The sequence below is a fragment of the Apodemus sylvaticus genome, chromosome 21 (genome assembly GCF_947179515.1).
Source record: "Apodemus sylvaticus chromosome 21, mApoSyl1.1, whole genome shotgun sequence".
NCBI lineage: Eukaryota > Metazoa > Chordata > Mammalia > Rodentia > Muridae > Apodemus > Apodemus sylvaticus.
The window spans coordinates 20690070-20706147 of NC_067492.1; the positions used below are offsets into that span (position 1 = coordinate 20690070).

Sequence of the window (16078 nt, forward strand, 5' to 3'; positions counted from 1 at the left end):
GGAATCTCAGATTTCCACAGGAATGTTTGAAGTAAATCTAAGCTAACTACCTGGGCTCTCTGGATCAGTATCTCTCCAAGGCTTACTCTGGGCAGCCCATTGAGTTAAGTCTTCTGGTCTAAACACACACCAGTATAAAGACACCAAGGAGTATTTGCGGCTCTCATACCTCCTCATGCACCTTGAGATAATTAACTGTGGCGCACACACGGTCTTATGAGATAGATGGTAGCTATGCCTCCCCCGCGCTGTGGGTATCTCTTCATGTGTGCTCCCGAACATGCACAGAAATCTGGTGACAGACAAGGACTTTTGCTCATATTTTTTTTAATGTATCACAATGAGCAGGAAACATACTTGATGAAATATTTTCAAAGGAGTATATTCAATTACCATCTACAATCAACTTAACTATGACAACAAAGTTTTTTTGTGACAAATTTCTTTTTCAGTTTGAGAGTCCCTTGCGGTTCTGTTAAGTCTCCATGTATTTTGGTACAGTTCAAGATCAGCATTGTTACAGTAACAAAAAAAGCTAACAAGACTACATTATAGAAAAACACCAAGAACATCATTTTTGGTTTCACTTGCTCTATTTTTTTTTGTTTTTGTTTTTTTTGTTTTTGTTTGTTTTTTTAATGTTTTTTATGTTGTTTTTTTTTTTTTTGTACATTGCAAAGGCTGTTCATATACCTCTTTACCTCAGGGTCACGTTCATTTTTTATGCTTTCTTTCCTACCCAAACTTGCCCCCCTCCCCCCTGAAGAAAGTAAACAAACAAAACAAAACAAAAAAACTAGTCAAAGCTTTGTTTCACAGTGGGCAGTATCTCAGCGCCAACAAACAACCAACTCAGTTTTATGCTTCTATTTAAAATGTTTTAATTTAATTTATTATTTAAAAAAAATATATGTCCATGAACATCAAGTGCACTGGCTTGGGTCACTGCCTCTCTCCTGCGACTTCCTGTCATGCCTGACAAACTCAGGTTTCAACACGTGCCGCCTGTTTTACTTTATTTTCAATTGTGTAAAACTTTGGCCACATTCATCTTTTTAAATAGCTTTTAATTAAAAAAAAACAAACAAAAAACAAACAAACAAAAAAAAAAAACCCTTCCTAGATGCATTAAGAGTGTGTGTGTGTGTTCCTTAAGTTTCTTTAGGGCAGGGATAAAGGATGCATGAAGTAACTCCAATTCTGACAGGTCTCTTGGTGCCATGTGCCAAATAGTGTCTAGCACCAAGCCACGTCATGAAGGAACTAAGGGGGCGAAATTCATCCAATAACTTAAAAAAAAATAAAATAAAGAAGTGCCAATAGAAGTTAAGAACTAATTTTCAAAGTGAGTTGAGATGGTCTACCACTCAACGACTCACTCCAACAGCAGACAGGAGTAAACTCCCCGAGTGAGATCCGTCTGAACAACTGAGCACTGTCGTAATGGTCTGCCTTGTAAACGGCTACACATCATGGCCACTTGTCTGCCTTCCGGTTTTCACCATCACTGACTGCTTCGCTATTTCTGGGTTAGTGCTGAGAATTTCTTCTTCCATGAACATGCGGGTGGGTGGTGCGGCTGCAGAGCAACACGATCATTAACCCACTTCCAGGTGAGTAGTGCGGTGTTAGAAGAGTGCGTTAATTAACCCACTTCCGGGTTGGGACAGCGTCACATCTCCTCTGAGAAATACTGATGGACAGAAGCCGTTCTACCCAACCTTACCTTATTGTTGCAAAACACACTCACAGGTCAAGGCATGGCACAGTGAAACACTGACAGTCACCGTCTCAAAGAGGGAGAATGATTGTAGCTCAAAATAGAACAAACAAAACCATTGGGGAAGGGCTGACAGAGTTACAAAGAAACTTGAGGTTGGGGGTGGGGAGGGTAGAAATTGCACTATTACCAAGCAATATCATTTTTAAACAACAGTTTTCAGAGAAGACCTAGCAGAATTTGACAGGTAAAGCTAGTGTTAAATTGTTAATTGGTATCACACAGAGAACCAAAAACAAACATTTTTTTTCTTCTATAGATACAGACACAGTAACGTACAACAGTTAAATGGCAAAAAATATATATATATATATTTCATAGAGTTACAAACAAGATAAAATAATGGAAAACAAAAAAAACTGTACAACTTTAAAATTTAAAAGTGTTCATCTCAAAACACAGGGAGAAATACAAGAATTCTTGTTAAAAGGAAATAGGTATTTAAAACAGTAAGTGTTTTGTGTACTTGTTTTTGACACCTTATGCTACAACTGGATACTGATATGAATAGTTAAGATGGTATTCTTTTAGTATTTCTACTTTTAAAAAATTAAAAAGGAATTTGCACTGTGCATCAGCCTAGTTAGAAATATGTACAACAGTTCAGGATCTATTCTAACTAAAAACAAATTCATAAAAATAGTCCCGGCTGGAAAAAAAAAAGAAAAAGAAAAAAGAAAGAAAGAAAAATGAAAAATTTCAGATCTTGGAATGCTCCAGTCTTTTGCAAAGTTGATGAATGGCTTCAGCACTGGGGAAGAAGCCCAGAAGGTGGCCGACGGAACCTGGATTCACAGTCTTCAAAGTTCCCTTTGAAACATAAGGAAGAGAGGGAGGGGGGAGGGCTTCACACTTTGGGGGCAAGGGAGATTGTGTCTGTTGGTGTTTGGCTATGAAAGTGAGGCAGCAAAAGCATCTATTTGTCTTCAAAACTTGTGTTTTAGCAGCACGAAGTTTTCCTTTCAAAGTTCAGACTGTTTTTAAGATGACAAGGGGTGTGTGTTGACTGGTGTTGTCACAGGACTATGCACATTAACAAACACACGTGCCTCTCACGTGAGCTTCTCTTCCGCTCTCCATACATTGCTATCTGTCGTGTTGGCTGCACTCTGGAATACGCCGCTCAGACTGCCTAACAGAAGGACAAAACTTTGAAGTTAAAAAAAAAAATGTGTCTTTTGGTATCTGGAATCGTCATTAACAATTGCCTCTCTGCTTGCAGAAGAAGCACTTAACAACCCGGGAACTGTTTTGTGTTTCTCTTTCTTTTATTAAACTAAGTCTTGTTTGTTTAAATCAGAAACAAATTCTCAAGTAACTAGAACCCTTTCCCTTTTTTTCTGCATCAGCAGTGAAAGGGTGTGTCTTTGGATTTTTTTTTTTAAAGCATGAAATTTCTTTTTTTTTTCTGAGAGAGGAAAGTAAAGACACAAACACAAACAACCAAATTAATGGCCAAAAAACGAACGTCTCAGAAAGAAAAAGCACACAGCCCCAATTAAACAAACTGAAACAAATGTTTTAGTTCAAGAAAAAAATACTTGAAGTGTCCATAGAAGGAGAGAGAGAGAGAGAGAGAGAGAGAGAGAGAGAGAGAGAGAAGGAAGGAAGGAAGGAAGGAAGGAAGGAAGGAAGGAAGGAAGGAAAAATTAAAAAATAAATGCTCAGGGCTACCAGACACAGGTACCTAGAATTAAATGTCTTTCAAAAGTCTCAACTCCCCAACAAAAATAATCTGTGAGAATCCTGATGATTCCTAGAATCCTCTGAAATCCATTCTTTAGGTTTATAAAATAATTCTGCAGCCACCCTCCAAGAAATAAAGGGAGCCGTGAGAGGATGGAGTTGGGGGAGAGAGAGACGAAGCCGAGAGGAGAAGCGGGGGTGAAGCAATCTAGCCACTAGGGATGAACAAGACGACGTCAAATGAGGAGCTGTCGCTGGACCACACAAAAGCTAAATGCACAAAGGGGTTTAAGTCTACCATACTGCTTCAGGTCATTTCCAATGAAGCAATCTACTCAACACCAAAAATGGTCATACCTACCATAAATACAGAAAGTCAGTTTTTAAAACTTGTCTCTTTTTTTTTTTTTAAGCTACAAGTCCTCAACACTCTTTGTGTGTGGGTTTTTTTCTTCTTCTGAAAGTGGGAGTGCTTAACTTTTCCCCTTGAAATTGGCTTCAGCAGAAAAGCTATTCTTAAAAATCCCCAGAAAGCTAAAGCAGTTCACATTGTTTCTCTTGAATACTTTCTGCCCATTTTTTTTTTAAATTAACAAAACAAAACAAAACAAAAATTTTTTTTTCTGGAACAAAAGAAAGAAAGAAAAAAAAACAACCATAAAACAATGATTCTGAAAACAGAACGAAGTGTGACCGATTGACCTGAGAATAAAAAGACATTACATTTCTTTTTCTTTTAGCAAGCCATTGGTATCTGAATGCTAAGATAGCAAGAAATTTAAAACTGTAACAAGGTGGAGTGCTTTCCCATACAGTGCATGCCGGGCTCCTCTGTGCTATCACGGTGGGGCAGTTCTCCAAAGGGGAAATATACAAGGGGTGTAAGCTCCGACAACGATAGGCAGGCCCTGCGGACTTCAATTTCCCAGACCAATAGTACCTTTAAAAGGACACAATTTAACAGGGTTAGGGTTTGTGTTTTTTTTTTTTTTTAATATTAAAAGAAAAAAAAAGACAAGAATGTAAAATCACCGGCATAGATAGGTATATGGGAAAACAACCCACGCTTTTTCTTTTTTTTTTCCTTTTTTTTGTTTTTGTTTTTTTGTGTTTTTGTTTTTGTTTTTTTTTGGTTAGAAGCTTTGGAATTGCAGTTAGTCTAGTTTTGAAATTGGTTTGTTATTAATCTTTTTTTTTTATTTAAATTCATTTGTAATTGTTCATCTTCAAAGCTTACAATCTGAAGGTGTCCGTTCCTACACTGGTCAGACCACTGTCCTTGGGGCAGCTGGGGTCTTTGGGACCCTCCACCGGGCTCGCCGGTCCGTCGGACTTTTGGCTGAGATCCGTGTCAGACTCCTCCGAATAGTCGTCTGTTGGCATCGAGGGCTGAACCCCTGAGGTGCTGCATGAACTTGAGGTAACCGTTGAAGATGAGGAGAGAGGAGGGAAAGAAGGGGGCTTCGCGGCCGAAGCCCGGGAGCCCACTGGCGGCCAAGACTTCCTGGAGGCGTGGGGGGAAGCGGACGAGGGCGGGGCGGCCGACGGGGGAGGGGGGCTGTCGTTTGAGTGAGCGGCAGACTGCGAGGTAGATGCGGTGCTAGGATCGGGGAAGCAGGCAGAGTGAGGTAATAAACTAGGGTGCTCTTTGGCGTTTCTTGCTGCTCTCGTGATTGTTCTGTGTTTGTGCAAGGCCGACTCGAGATGCTGACTCAGCGCTTCCTCCCCGCAGAGCGCGCTCTCGCACGCCAGGCAGTGGTATGAGCCACCACCGCCGCCACCGCCACCGCCGCCGCCACCGCTGCCGGTGGGGACATGAAGCACCATCTCTTGCAGGTTCACCACAGACTGGCCGAAGAAGCAGAGGGACTTCAGGTGGCTCCTTGCCGCCTCCTCGTCGCCGAAGCCCGCCTGGCACTTGCGGCAGACCAACTTGTACTGCACCTTTGGAACAATGAAGGGGTCACAGAGGGAGTCCGCACTTGCACTTTTGCTTTCTGCTTCTGGCTCTTCGGGGGGTTTCGGCAGGAGGGGGGACACCTCACGGGGGACGTTTTTCTGCTCTTCTGGTTTGGGGGATTCTTTGGCAGGGTCTTTGTCTGGGGAAGTAGGCCCCTGGGGGACTGGGGTTTGGCTTGCTTTGGGCTGCTGCTGCTGCTGCTGCACTTTTTGTTGTTGTTGTTGTTGCTGCTGCTGCTGTAGTTGCCGCTGCTGCTGCTGCTGCTGCTGTTGCTGTTGCTGCTGCTGCTGAATCGCCTCCTGCAGACTTTGCTGGTATTGCTGGTACTGCTGCAGTAGTGAGCCTGGAGACAACCCCATCAGGGCCTGCGACAGGGCAGGGCTGTAGGGGAACAGGCCTTCCATGCCATACATCGGCTGCAGGTACCCACTCTGCAGGGCGCCAGGGATCTGGGGGGCATAATAAGGAGAAAAGCCCGGTACGAAGTAAGGAAGGAACTGGCTCGTGAGCAGTGCTGTGGGGTCTGAAGTCAAGGCCGCCTGCAGGGCCTGCAGCTGAGCGGGGTCCACCGCGTACTCCATGGCGGGCAGTGGGGCTGAGATGGTAGCTGTAGCCGCTGTAGGGGCCTCTCCTTTCTCCTTCTTGGGGACAGTTAGGGGTTCCCCTTTCCCTTTGTGTGCCTTTTCCTTCTCCTTTCCTTTCTCACCATCTTTGTCCTTCCGTTGTTGTTGCGGAGGAAGCTGTGGCGTGGGGATCTGCTGGGCGGCTGGCGGTGGAGGCGGCTGCTGCACCTGTGGCTGCGGCTGCTGGGGTTGTGGGGGTTGCTGAGGGGCCATTGTCATGGTGGCTTGTGCTGGGGTCGGGGAACTCAGCGAGGCTGAGGACGGTTTATTTGGTAATCCAGATGTGGGGAGGCCAGGGGAAGGTACCGTTGTGCTGGGCAGACCCATCAGGTTCGGTTTAGGAGACGTTAAAGCTAAAAGGAATGGAGACAGAAAGAAATCACAGGTCAGTCTAGGGGTGGGTGGATCACAAACTCAAGGTGTTGCACCCATGCTATTCGCATGGTCACAGATATTTAAACCCGAGGGATCCTCTCAAAGCCAGCGTGGACAACAGACGCCCCCTGCTATGCTCAGGGTTAGATGGCCAAGACACAGACCTGGGTCAGCTTCTATTCATCTCCATTTAGAAAACTTTGCAGCATCTCCCTGCCCAGTATCAACACTTTCTCTATACCATTCTTTTTGCCCTGCACAGATGAGCTTCTAGCAACTGGGACTCACAAAAGCCAAAGCCGTGATCAAGTGCTACGAAACATGTGTGGGCCACAGGAGAACAGGCTTCAATAGGGCGGAGAGAAGATGAATGAGAAGGTAAAGGAAGAATCTGGGAAGAAAGAGAACAACTCAGGGAAAACTGCTCCCATGCCTTGGGTCAGCTGATGTGTAGGAGTAAGACTACCACCCCCTCTCGCCTCTGTGTAAACAACACACAATGCAGCCTGTGGAATCACTCGGGTGACGATGCCCTCAGATCCCAGGGTATCAGAGCCTATCCTAGCCGCTACTCTAATTTTGTTTCCTGGTGACCATGAGCTGTAGTACCGAAACCATGCAAAGTATAGTCCTATCTACCTTGCTCAGCCCTAATCTATCACTACAAGCAAAATGTTCATCTACCCCAGGGCCCAAGAGTTTCTCATCTTCACAGCTGTGTCTCACAAGGACTAAGTCCCAGACTCATGGGACGGAGTATTCCTGGTGGTTTGAATATGCTTGGCCCAGGGAGTGGTACCATTAGAAGGAGTGGCCTTATTGGAGGAAGTACATCACTATGGGGGTGGGCTTTGAGATCTTCTTTCTAGCTGCCTGAAGATGTCAGTCTTCTGACTGCATTTGGATCAAGATGTAGAACTCTTGGCTCCTGCTCCAGCACCATGTCTGCCTGGATGCTGCCAAGCTTCCTGCCTTGATGATAATGGACTGAACCCCTGAACCTGTAGGCCAGCCCCAATTAAATGTTGTCCCTTCAAAGAGTTGCCTTGGTCATGGTGTCTTTTCACAGCAATGGAAACTTCGAACTAAGCCAGTATTGCCGCAGATGGCTGGAACACCAAGCTCGGGATGTCATAGTCAGGTGCGTATGTGGGGGGCGGAGGGGGGGGGAGCAGAGCTCACTGGATAATAGAAGACAATGAACAGAATGCAGACAATGAACGTGGAACACTTCTGCATCTTCTCCTAGCAAGGTGAAGTAGAGGCTGCCCAGCATGACACTGTCCTCATGGGGTGGAGGTGGGGTGATGCCTAGAGTTGGATGAAGACTACAGGGCTTGAACGATACAATGTATCAAAACCTCCACATTAAAGAAAGCAAAGAACCTGGCCACTGCAAGTTGCCAGTCCCAGGAGAGCCACTGAAGGCAACACATCCTCTTTGCTTCCTGCATACTAGGGACTAAGAAGATGTGACTAGCTACTGAGGAAAGTTCAAAGACTCGTTGGCGAAACTGGCATACATGAGGCAGAGTTGGAATTACAAGCTTTTGAGTTTAGGGCCTGACTTTCTCTGTGCCGGAGGCAGTGGACCAGTCCAGGAGGAACGCCCGTGGCTTGGCCCATGGTTTCATGCTTTCTAGAGAAAGATTCGGGTCAGAAGGCCTTAGACTGAAACTATGTGTGTTCATCTGATGGATGACTGAGAGATTCTGCGCTAAGGAACACTAGTGAATATATGCCCCCCCCGCCCCCCCATTTTACCAAGCTCTGCACTGGCCTAACTCAACAGGGCAGCTCAATACACCCTCACGTTGTTGCTGTGACGTTGGCTTTCTGATCTGTAAGATCAGAACTAGTCCAGGTTCTTCATCCCCTCCTGAAACTCAGTTACTGTGGAGTCAGACTGACCCTGTGTGGGTTACGGCTGACATACAGACGTGTGACCTTTGGTTCCCTGGGAGACTTCTTAGAACCTCAGCCTTCTATAGTACAAGACTGCAGGCATGAACCGGCCATGTGGAAAGAGCTTAGCTTCGGGCCTGGCGTATAGTAACTGCTTCATAAACATAGGTTCCTCCCCTCCCATTCCTGATCCGGTGATTCCACAAGCTGCAGTAGATGAGGTGCTTGGTAACTGGGACACATCTGGCTGTCCTGATGACAAAGAGCCCAGCTTTCTAAACCTAGTCCACTCTAAGTGGTCAGAACCTGGGTAGCACATATACTTGCTGACTGACTGGCTCATGTTGGGTGTTATGGAAGAGCTCAGGCTCCTACTCTAGCTTGCTGAGTGATCTTAACCTCTCTGGGCCTCAGGTTTCTCTGAGGGGATACATCAGACACTCTGATTCTATTTTTCACAATTTTATTATTATTTGTGTGTATGTGTGGGTAATGTGCTACAGTGGGTATCTGAAGGCCAAAGGACATCTTTTGAGAATCAGTTCTCGCCTTCTGCACTGTTGAGGCAGGGTCTCTCTCTTAGGTCTGTCCAGCTACACCCAGGTTTAGCTGTCCCAAAAGCTTCTAGGTCAATCTCCTGCTTCAACTTCTTGTCTAGATTATAGGTGGGATTATAGGTGTTTGCCAGTGCGCTGGCGTTTTTATGTGGGTTCTGGGGGATCAAAATCAGGTCATCAGGTTTGTATGGCAAGTGCTTTTTACCCAATGAGCCATCTTGCTGGTCCCGAACCTCATATTTTCATATCATTATATGCTGGGCACTTCCTGCCCTTGTCCTGGGCTGCAAGGATAATTCGGATGTCTGACCACTTTCCGCGGTTTGTTTTGCTGGCTTCGGTCTGTACCACATACTTATGCAAAAGCCTTTACCTCAGTGCTTTCTTTGCTTGTCCCTTTGGTAGGAAACCGAGAGTGGGAATGCAATAGCTTCTATTCTGTTGAACACCACCACAGATCACTATGGTAATTTAACTAGGATCACTCTGGGAGGCAACAGAAGCTTCAAGCCCTGGAGGGTTAGGCTTAGGAGAGACATGGCTACACTGTGAAGGGTTAGTGATTGCTAGTCAGCACAGAGCTTTGTTGAGGGGACTTGCTAGTGTGTGCCTAACCCTTAGAGGATGCTAGAGAAGGTCCGATTTGAAGAGGACACCCAGAGAAGATGGGTGAAGACAGTGAGAGGCAAGGAATGTCTGTCGGGAGAACTGCAAGAGTCTCTAGCTTTAAAAGAGACCATCCAAGCAGCAAGTGTGCGTGACTCCAGATGCACCAGGGTGGAAAGGGAGAACAGACGGGTGGCTGGGGATCCCCAGAGTGCGCGTTGGTCACTTGTCTGAAAGAGGTGATGTGTTCACGTCCAAACTAAAAGCTATACTACGCAGTACAAGATTCCCTGTCAGTGAATTCAAACAGATTCTCTGTGGAAACCATCACTGTTCTGACTAAAAGAGAACCCATGAAGGAAGCCGCCAGAGCACCTAACAGCTCAAGAGTGGCTTCCTGCTCTCAAAAAGGTGGGCGGAAGTGCAGGGGCGAGGGCAAAGAGTTGATTTCAATTCCCGCCAGCTGGCCAGCCAGCCGCTACAGGGTCCATTACAGACTCAGCTGGAAAATCCCATTGTCTTCCATTTGTAAGGACTAGACAGGTGGGATCACGTGGCCATGAGGTTTCACAATCCCTGGAAATTCATAGGTCAGGTAATTCTTAATAACAGACACCGTGAAAGTGATTTCAGGACATACTCGGAAGAGGGCACTTCTACCCCTGCACAGCAGGAGTCCAAGGAATCCGGGTATGTACTGGCACGAGGGATACAGGGCTGCAGGGGAACTGCAATCTCGTTGCTTTTTTAGGTGACCAAAGAGGCTAGCTTGCTGCCTGCCCACCGCCCTAAAGAGTGTTGGTTAACCACACTGGAAAGCTGAGCGTCTACTCAACTCTGAAAGCCGTCACCTGGGACAGGACCCACCTGTGTTGGATGGGGTAAAGCCTGGCAAAGAGGGGCTGTTGAGGCCGGGGAGCAACACGGGAGGAATGCCCTGGAGCGCTGGATACGTGGTAGGAAGGTTGAGAGCCTGAAGAGGGGCGTTGTCGAACATCCCTTGCTGTTGAGCTGCCAGTCCAAGGACCTCATTAGCCTTCTTTATCCGGTCCAGCTCCTGCTGAGCCATCAACTGACGGACAGTGGCTGGGTCAAAATATTCTTTCTCCTTATCCAGCTGGCTTCCAATGGTGTCCTTAACTTTGGAGATATGCTGTTGGGAAAAGATATGGTCACGTACAGACAGCCTGGCGCTGTACTTGATGCCACACAAAGTGCACTCTGTTTTGGGTCCCTCGTAGCTCGTTTGGTTGATACCAAAATGCTTGGCCATGCTCAACTTGGACTTCTTCTCTTTTGCCCGCGCATTCTGGAACCAGACCTGAACAACTCTCTTTGGCAGTCCAATGTCATTGCCTAAGACCTCACACTCGAGCATGGTGGGTGTCCTGTAGTCATTAAAGCACGACTTGAGGACCTTCAGCTGCAGGTTGGTCATCTGAGTGCGAAAACGTTTCTGCCCAGGCCGGTCCCCGTTGTCACCAGATTTACCCGCGGACCCGCTTGCCCCGGGGCTCGGGGAGCAGGGGTCTGCGAGGCTTGAGGTTTCGCTGTAGTCCACTGTACCTTCGTTGTCATATTCCTTGCTATAAAAGCTCGGGGCTGGGCTGACCAGACCAGAGGACAACCGGTCTTCATACTCGGACATCGCCATCATGGCCGCTTTGGTCAACCCCTCGTTCGGTGCAGAAGATTTGGTTTCGGTCGCTATTCCTGTCGCGCTGTCGTTGTCGGCGTTGCCCTCGTCCCCCGTTGTGGTGTCTGTGATTGCCGTGTTGACCGAGGAGCAGTCATCGTTGTCCAGCTTAGTTTGGTCAAAGTTCAGGTTAACTGAGGACATGGAGGGGCTTTCAAAGTCTTCGATCCCCTCCACCTTGATGGAGGAAGGGCTGAGAAGAGTTCTGGGGGACAGCTCCATGGTCTTGCTCACAGGCGAGAGGGGCACACCCTGACCATCGCTACTGCTCGGGGGTAGGTGGGAAAAGCTAGTTCCGTCAAAAATGTCTCCCTTCATCTGGAGTCCCCCGTCACAGTCTAAGAGCATGGCCGACAGAGTCAGGTTGTAGCCGGCTCTCTTGGCTTCGTGCCAGTGCCGTGACCGGATATGAGCCTCGAGGGCTGTCTTAGCCTTGAAGAGTGCTCTGCAAAAAGGGCATCTCCTGTGGGCCTGAGCGGGGCCCACGGCCCGGAACTGTCCTTTCCTTTCCCGAGCGCGGGTGTTCTGAAACCACACCTGCACCACGCGCTTCTTCAAGCCCACCTCGTGCGCGATGTGATCCAACATCTTTCGAGTCGGGTTGGAGTCCAGCAGATACTTCTGGTAGAGAATTTCCAGCTGCTCTGGGGTAATGGTCGTCCTCAGACGCTTGTCTCGCTGGGGCTCTTCTCCGCCCGTCCCGCTGTCGTTCTCACCAGGGCTGGCACTGGCCTTTTCCTCCAGCTTCCTCTTAAGCGTGTTCATCGTGGAGGTGGGCGTTGAAGGGGAAGTGGCTGAGCTCGCTGGGATCTGAGGGATGGCGCCCGAGAGCAGCTGGCTGGCCAGGAGTGGGTTACTGGGATCAAACAGCATGAAAGGCATATCTAACGACCTGTCCAAAAACTGGGGGTGGATGAACTGGTTCTGGGCGCTCAGGAAGTGAAGCTGCTGGTGCTCCTGCCAGTGCTCGAAGGATGGGAACGCCAGCTTGCACTGGTCACACTGGTAGGGGATTAGCTGAGGAGGTAGGTTTGCCAGCTGTTGAGGGGTTGACGTGTGGAGGGGCTTGAGGGGCAGGTGGGAGAGCTGAGAGGGACTGGGGCTTGACTGGGGGAGGGGGCACTGCGGAGGGGGCGCTTGAGGAGGAGGCTGCGGTAAGGAAGGGGCAGCCAGCTGCGGGAGCTTGGGCTGGGGTGCGTTTGTCTTCTGCTCCGGCTGCTCTTGCTGCTGCACCTCCGGCTTTGGCTGTCCCTGCTTCTCGTGGGTTTGGTTTGGCTGTACACTGGGAGGGTCGGCCGGCTTTGGCTTCTCGTCGCTCACCTCTGCTTTCGAGTTGAAGGCGGCTAGTTCATCCGTCTCAGCTGTGAGCTGCAAGAACGCGGAGGGCGCAGTACTGGCCGATGACGGTGCTGGGGTGCTGTAAGCTTGGGAGGGCATCGGGGTGCTGCAAGAGGAGCTGGTAGGGGTGAGGATCTCCATGGCATCCATGGAGTCCTCGTTTTGGCTGTCGTCCTGCCCCTCCTCATCCTCATCCTTGTAGCACAGCTTCTTCTGGTGTTTGATGAGGTCAAAGATGCGCTGAAACACGAGGCTGCACTTCTTGCACTGGTAATTCAAGTTGCTCGTCCGAATGTACCTATCGTTGGTGAGCTCCCGCCGCTCTCCGTCTTTGCCTTCCCCCTGATTCTCATAATTCTTCCTGGCCTTTTGTCGGGCGTTCTGAAACCATACCACTATGACACGGGTTGGAAGGTTCAGTAAATTAGAAAGCTGCTCAAATTCATCGTCCTTTGGGTAAGCGTTGGCGTCAAAGAAGTCCTGCAGGACTCGGAGCTGGTAGTCAGTAAACCTTGTTCTGGACGACCGCTTGCTTCCCCAGTACTCCTGCTTCTGGGGTTCTGGGGAAGGGGGCCGGGAGTCGATCTTGAGTTCCTCCAGACTGGTGATGGGAGGGTTGCTGAAGTTGTACGGGGAGTCTTTGTTCCGTTGCCTCTCCTTGAACAGAGTGTTTCTGAACCAGTGCTTGATCACTTTCTGGGGCAGGCCCGACTTGTCCGCCATCTCTTTGATCTGCTCCTCACTGGGGGAGTTGTTAATGTCGAAGTACTGCCTGAGCACTCGGAGCTGGTCGTCCGTGATCCTGGTGCGAGGCCTCTTGTTCTGTTGCTGGAGCAGGGTGGGGTTGAGCTGGTGCTGGTACAGCTGGGCCAGATCGGCAGGCAGCGGCTCCACAGGGCCGAGCTGAGGGGGCAGCTGAGCTGGCAGAGTCTGCAGCGGCATCGTCTGCATCATCAGGGGCGAGAAGATGGGCAGCTCCATCGGCATCGAGAGCTGGGTGAGAGGCACCGAGGGCTGGGCGGGGGCGATGGTGGGCGAAGTGATGGGCGGAGCCGACGCCGGGATGGCTGGCGTGGAAGCTGGCTGGGGGGGGTGCCGCCGGAAGCGGGGGTGGGGGAGGTGGAGGAGGGGGTGGGGGCGGCTCCGGCGTCTGGGGCCTCAGTGGGTACAGTTTATCGTAGTGCTCTCTGTATTGCTTGGCAAACCTCTCCAGCTGTTTGAAGGGGAAGTAGTTCTGATGCACGTGCTCCTGATGGCTCTTTAGAATCAAGATGTTGGAGAAGAGCTTGCCGCACGAGTCACACTCCAGCTTCTCCAGGCTCTCGCTGCTGCCTCCGCCTCCGCTGCCGCCGCCACCGCCTGGCTCCGCCTTCCCGTTCTTCTTCTGTGCCTTCTGCTTGTTCTCATTGTACTGAATGACCAGCTCAAAGCCAAAGTTCTCCAGCAAGGCCTTGGTAGCGTTCCCTCTGGCATCTGAAGCAATGCGTGGAGGAAGCATAGAGCCCTCAGAACCACCCCCTGGTGCCAACTCTTTCTTCTCTTTGGCCTTCGAGGCATCTGGCAGTGATTCCTTTGGTCCGGTGTTCCCCTCTGCCCCCTCCGGCCCCTCCCTCTCTCGCTGGCTTTCCTTCTCCTTCTCTTTGATGACCACTTTGTTTTTCTTTTCCGGGTGCTGGCTTGGCTGAAGGAGGGCCGAGTGGCTCTGAGAAAGGGCGAGCTGACTCTGTTGCTGCTGCTGCTGCTGCTGCAGTATCTGCTGGTGGCTCTGCTGCGGGATCTGGACCTGAGCCTTCAGATCTTCCAGCAGGCCCGGGCCTGACCCTGTCAGCGTCAGCGCCCCGCTGGTCACAGGCAGGTTCACCTCAGGGTTGAGCTGGAACTCTGCGCTGGGGATGTAGAAGGGGAAGAGCAGGTGCTGCTGCTGCTGCAGCTGAAGCAAGGTCTCTGTGGTCATGGGAAAGTGAGGAAGGAGCGTGGGGTTGAACAGCTGCGACTGGATCAGGGCAGCCTGCTGCTGCAGCTCCTGCTGAAGGTGGGCCTGCACTTGAGCCTGGGCCTGGGCGAGTGTCTGGGCTTGCTGCTGCTGCTGCTGCACTTGCTGCTGCTGCTGCTGCGCTTGCTGCTGCTGCTGCCTGGATGCAATCATATCCGCTAACTTCTTCCGGTTGGCCTCCTTGGGCTCCGAAGGGGAAGCGATGTTGGCACTGATGGAATTCCCCAGGGGCGGCATCACCACACTCTCGGGGGGCACCTGGCTCAGTGCGGTTACGCTCGGCGCCATGGCGACACCGCTTGGATTGGCAGTGGGAAAGGTGCTGTTGGCTCCACTGCTGCCCACGGGGCTCGGAGTAGAGGAGCTGAGGGACACCCCGCCGCTGTTGCCAGTCCCGTTGCTGCTCCCACTCGCAGCTTCCAGCTTGGCGGCCCGGGCCTTGGTCTGGTGCAGCACGGACCTCATGTGGATCTCCAGCGTGGAACTCTGGCTGTAGGCCACGTTGCAAGTGTTACACTTAAACGGCTTGTTGTCCGGGCTGCTGGTGGGCTCTGGCTGGCCGGTTGCCGATTCCTGAAGGGCTCTCTTTAACTTGTGCAGGTGCGAGACAGAGTTGTAGTGTACCAGAAGGATATTCTTTTGAGTGAAGGATTCCTTGCAGACGGTACACTTGTAAGGGCGGGAAGGATCCAGAAACTTCTCCATCGTGAAGTTGGGGCCTTTCCTGAAAGGCAGTGCTCGCTTTGGCTCGGAGCCTGAATCCTCCTGGACCGACCCAGAGTCGCTGCCTGTTGGGCTCTGTTTATCTTCCAGGTCGCTCTCTTCCTCCTTGTCTTCCTCAACAATGATGGTGTGGTCTTCAGCCAGGGTGGGGTCTCCCATTGCCAAGAGGTCCCCGTTGGCTAGAAGCCCCCCATAGAGCTGTTGGATGTCAGCCTCACTCAGCTCTAGGTGACTTGTCTCGAGGTGCTTTTTCAGAGCCTGGAAAGTCCGGAAACTGCGCTGACAGAGGCAGCACATGGTGGCGGCTCTGATCACGTGGTACTGAGAGTGAAGCTGCAGCTTCTCAATGGTCTTGAAGGCCAGGCTGCACTGGTTACAGCGGTACTTATACACGTGGCGGTCTGACACGGGCAGCTGGGGCCGCTTGGCATGCACCTCATTGAAATGGGTCTGCAGAGTGGCAGAGGTTTTGAAGACCTGGTTGCACCCCTTCTTCCAGCAGAGGAAGCCTGAGTCTTCTCTCACACAGCTGGGGTCAGCAGAAGACGGCTTGAGTTCCCCACTGTGCTCTATGCTTGCAGGTGGCAAGATGTTCTTTCCCAGGTCCTCTGAAGTTTCTGTAAAAAACAGACATGTCAAGCCCAAAGATAAAGAAGGCTTCCTTTCCAGGGTGGCACCCTGAGCCCGTTATTTAACCCAGTACTATGAATGCAGAGAACATCTAACCATGTGCCAGAGTCTCTCCACGGGGCGGATACACACATAAACGAGGTGCACAGGAACCGGAAGAAGGCTATACACAGGTCCAATTCAAAACGGACCTGTGCCATATCACA

The 16078-nt window shown here is 50.0% G+C and overlaps 1 protein-coding gene across 1 annotated transcript in view; it reads right to left on the reverse strand.

The window, feature by feature from the left end:
- Window positions 1-1874: 1874 nt before the first annotated feature.
- Window positions 1875-16078, reverse strand: part of Zfhx3 (zinc finger homeobox 3) — a 244358-nt gene continuing 230154 nt past the window's right edge. Inside the window, 3 exon segments of the mRNA XM_052166279.1 lie at window positions 1875-6402; window positions 10360-13618; window positions 13620-15859. Coding sequence (XP_052022239.1) covers window positions 4700-6402; window positions 10360-13618; window positions 13620-15859 — 7202 coding nt within the window. The 3' untranslated portion in view covers window positions 1875-4699.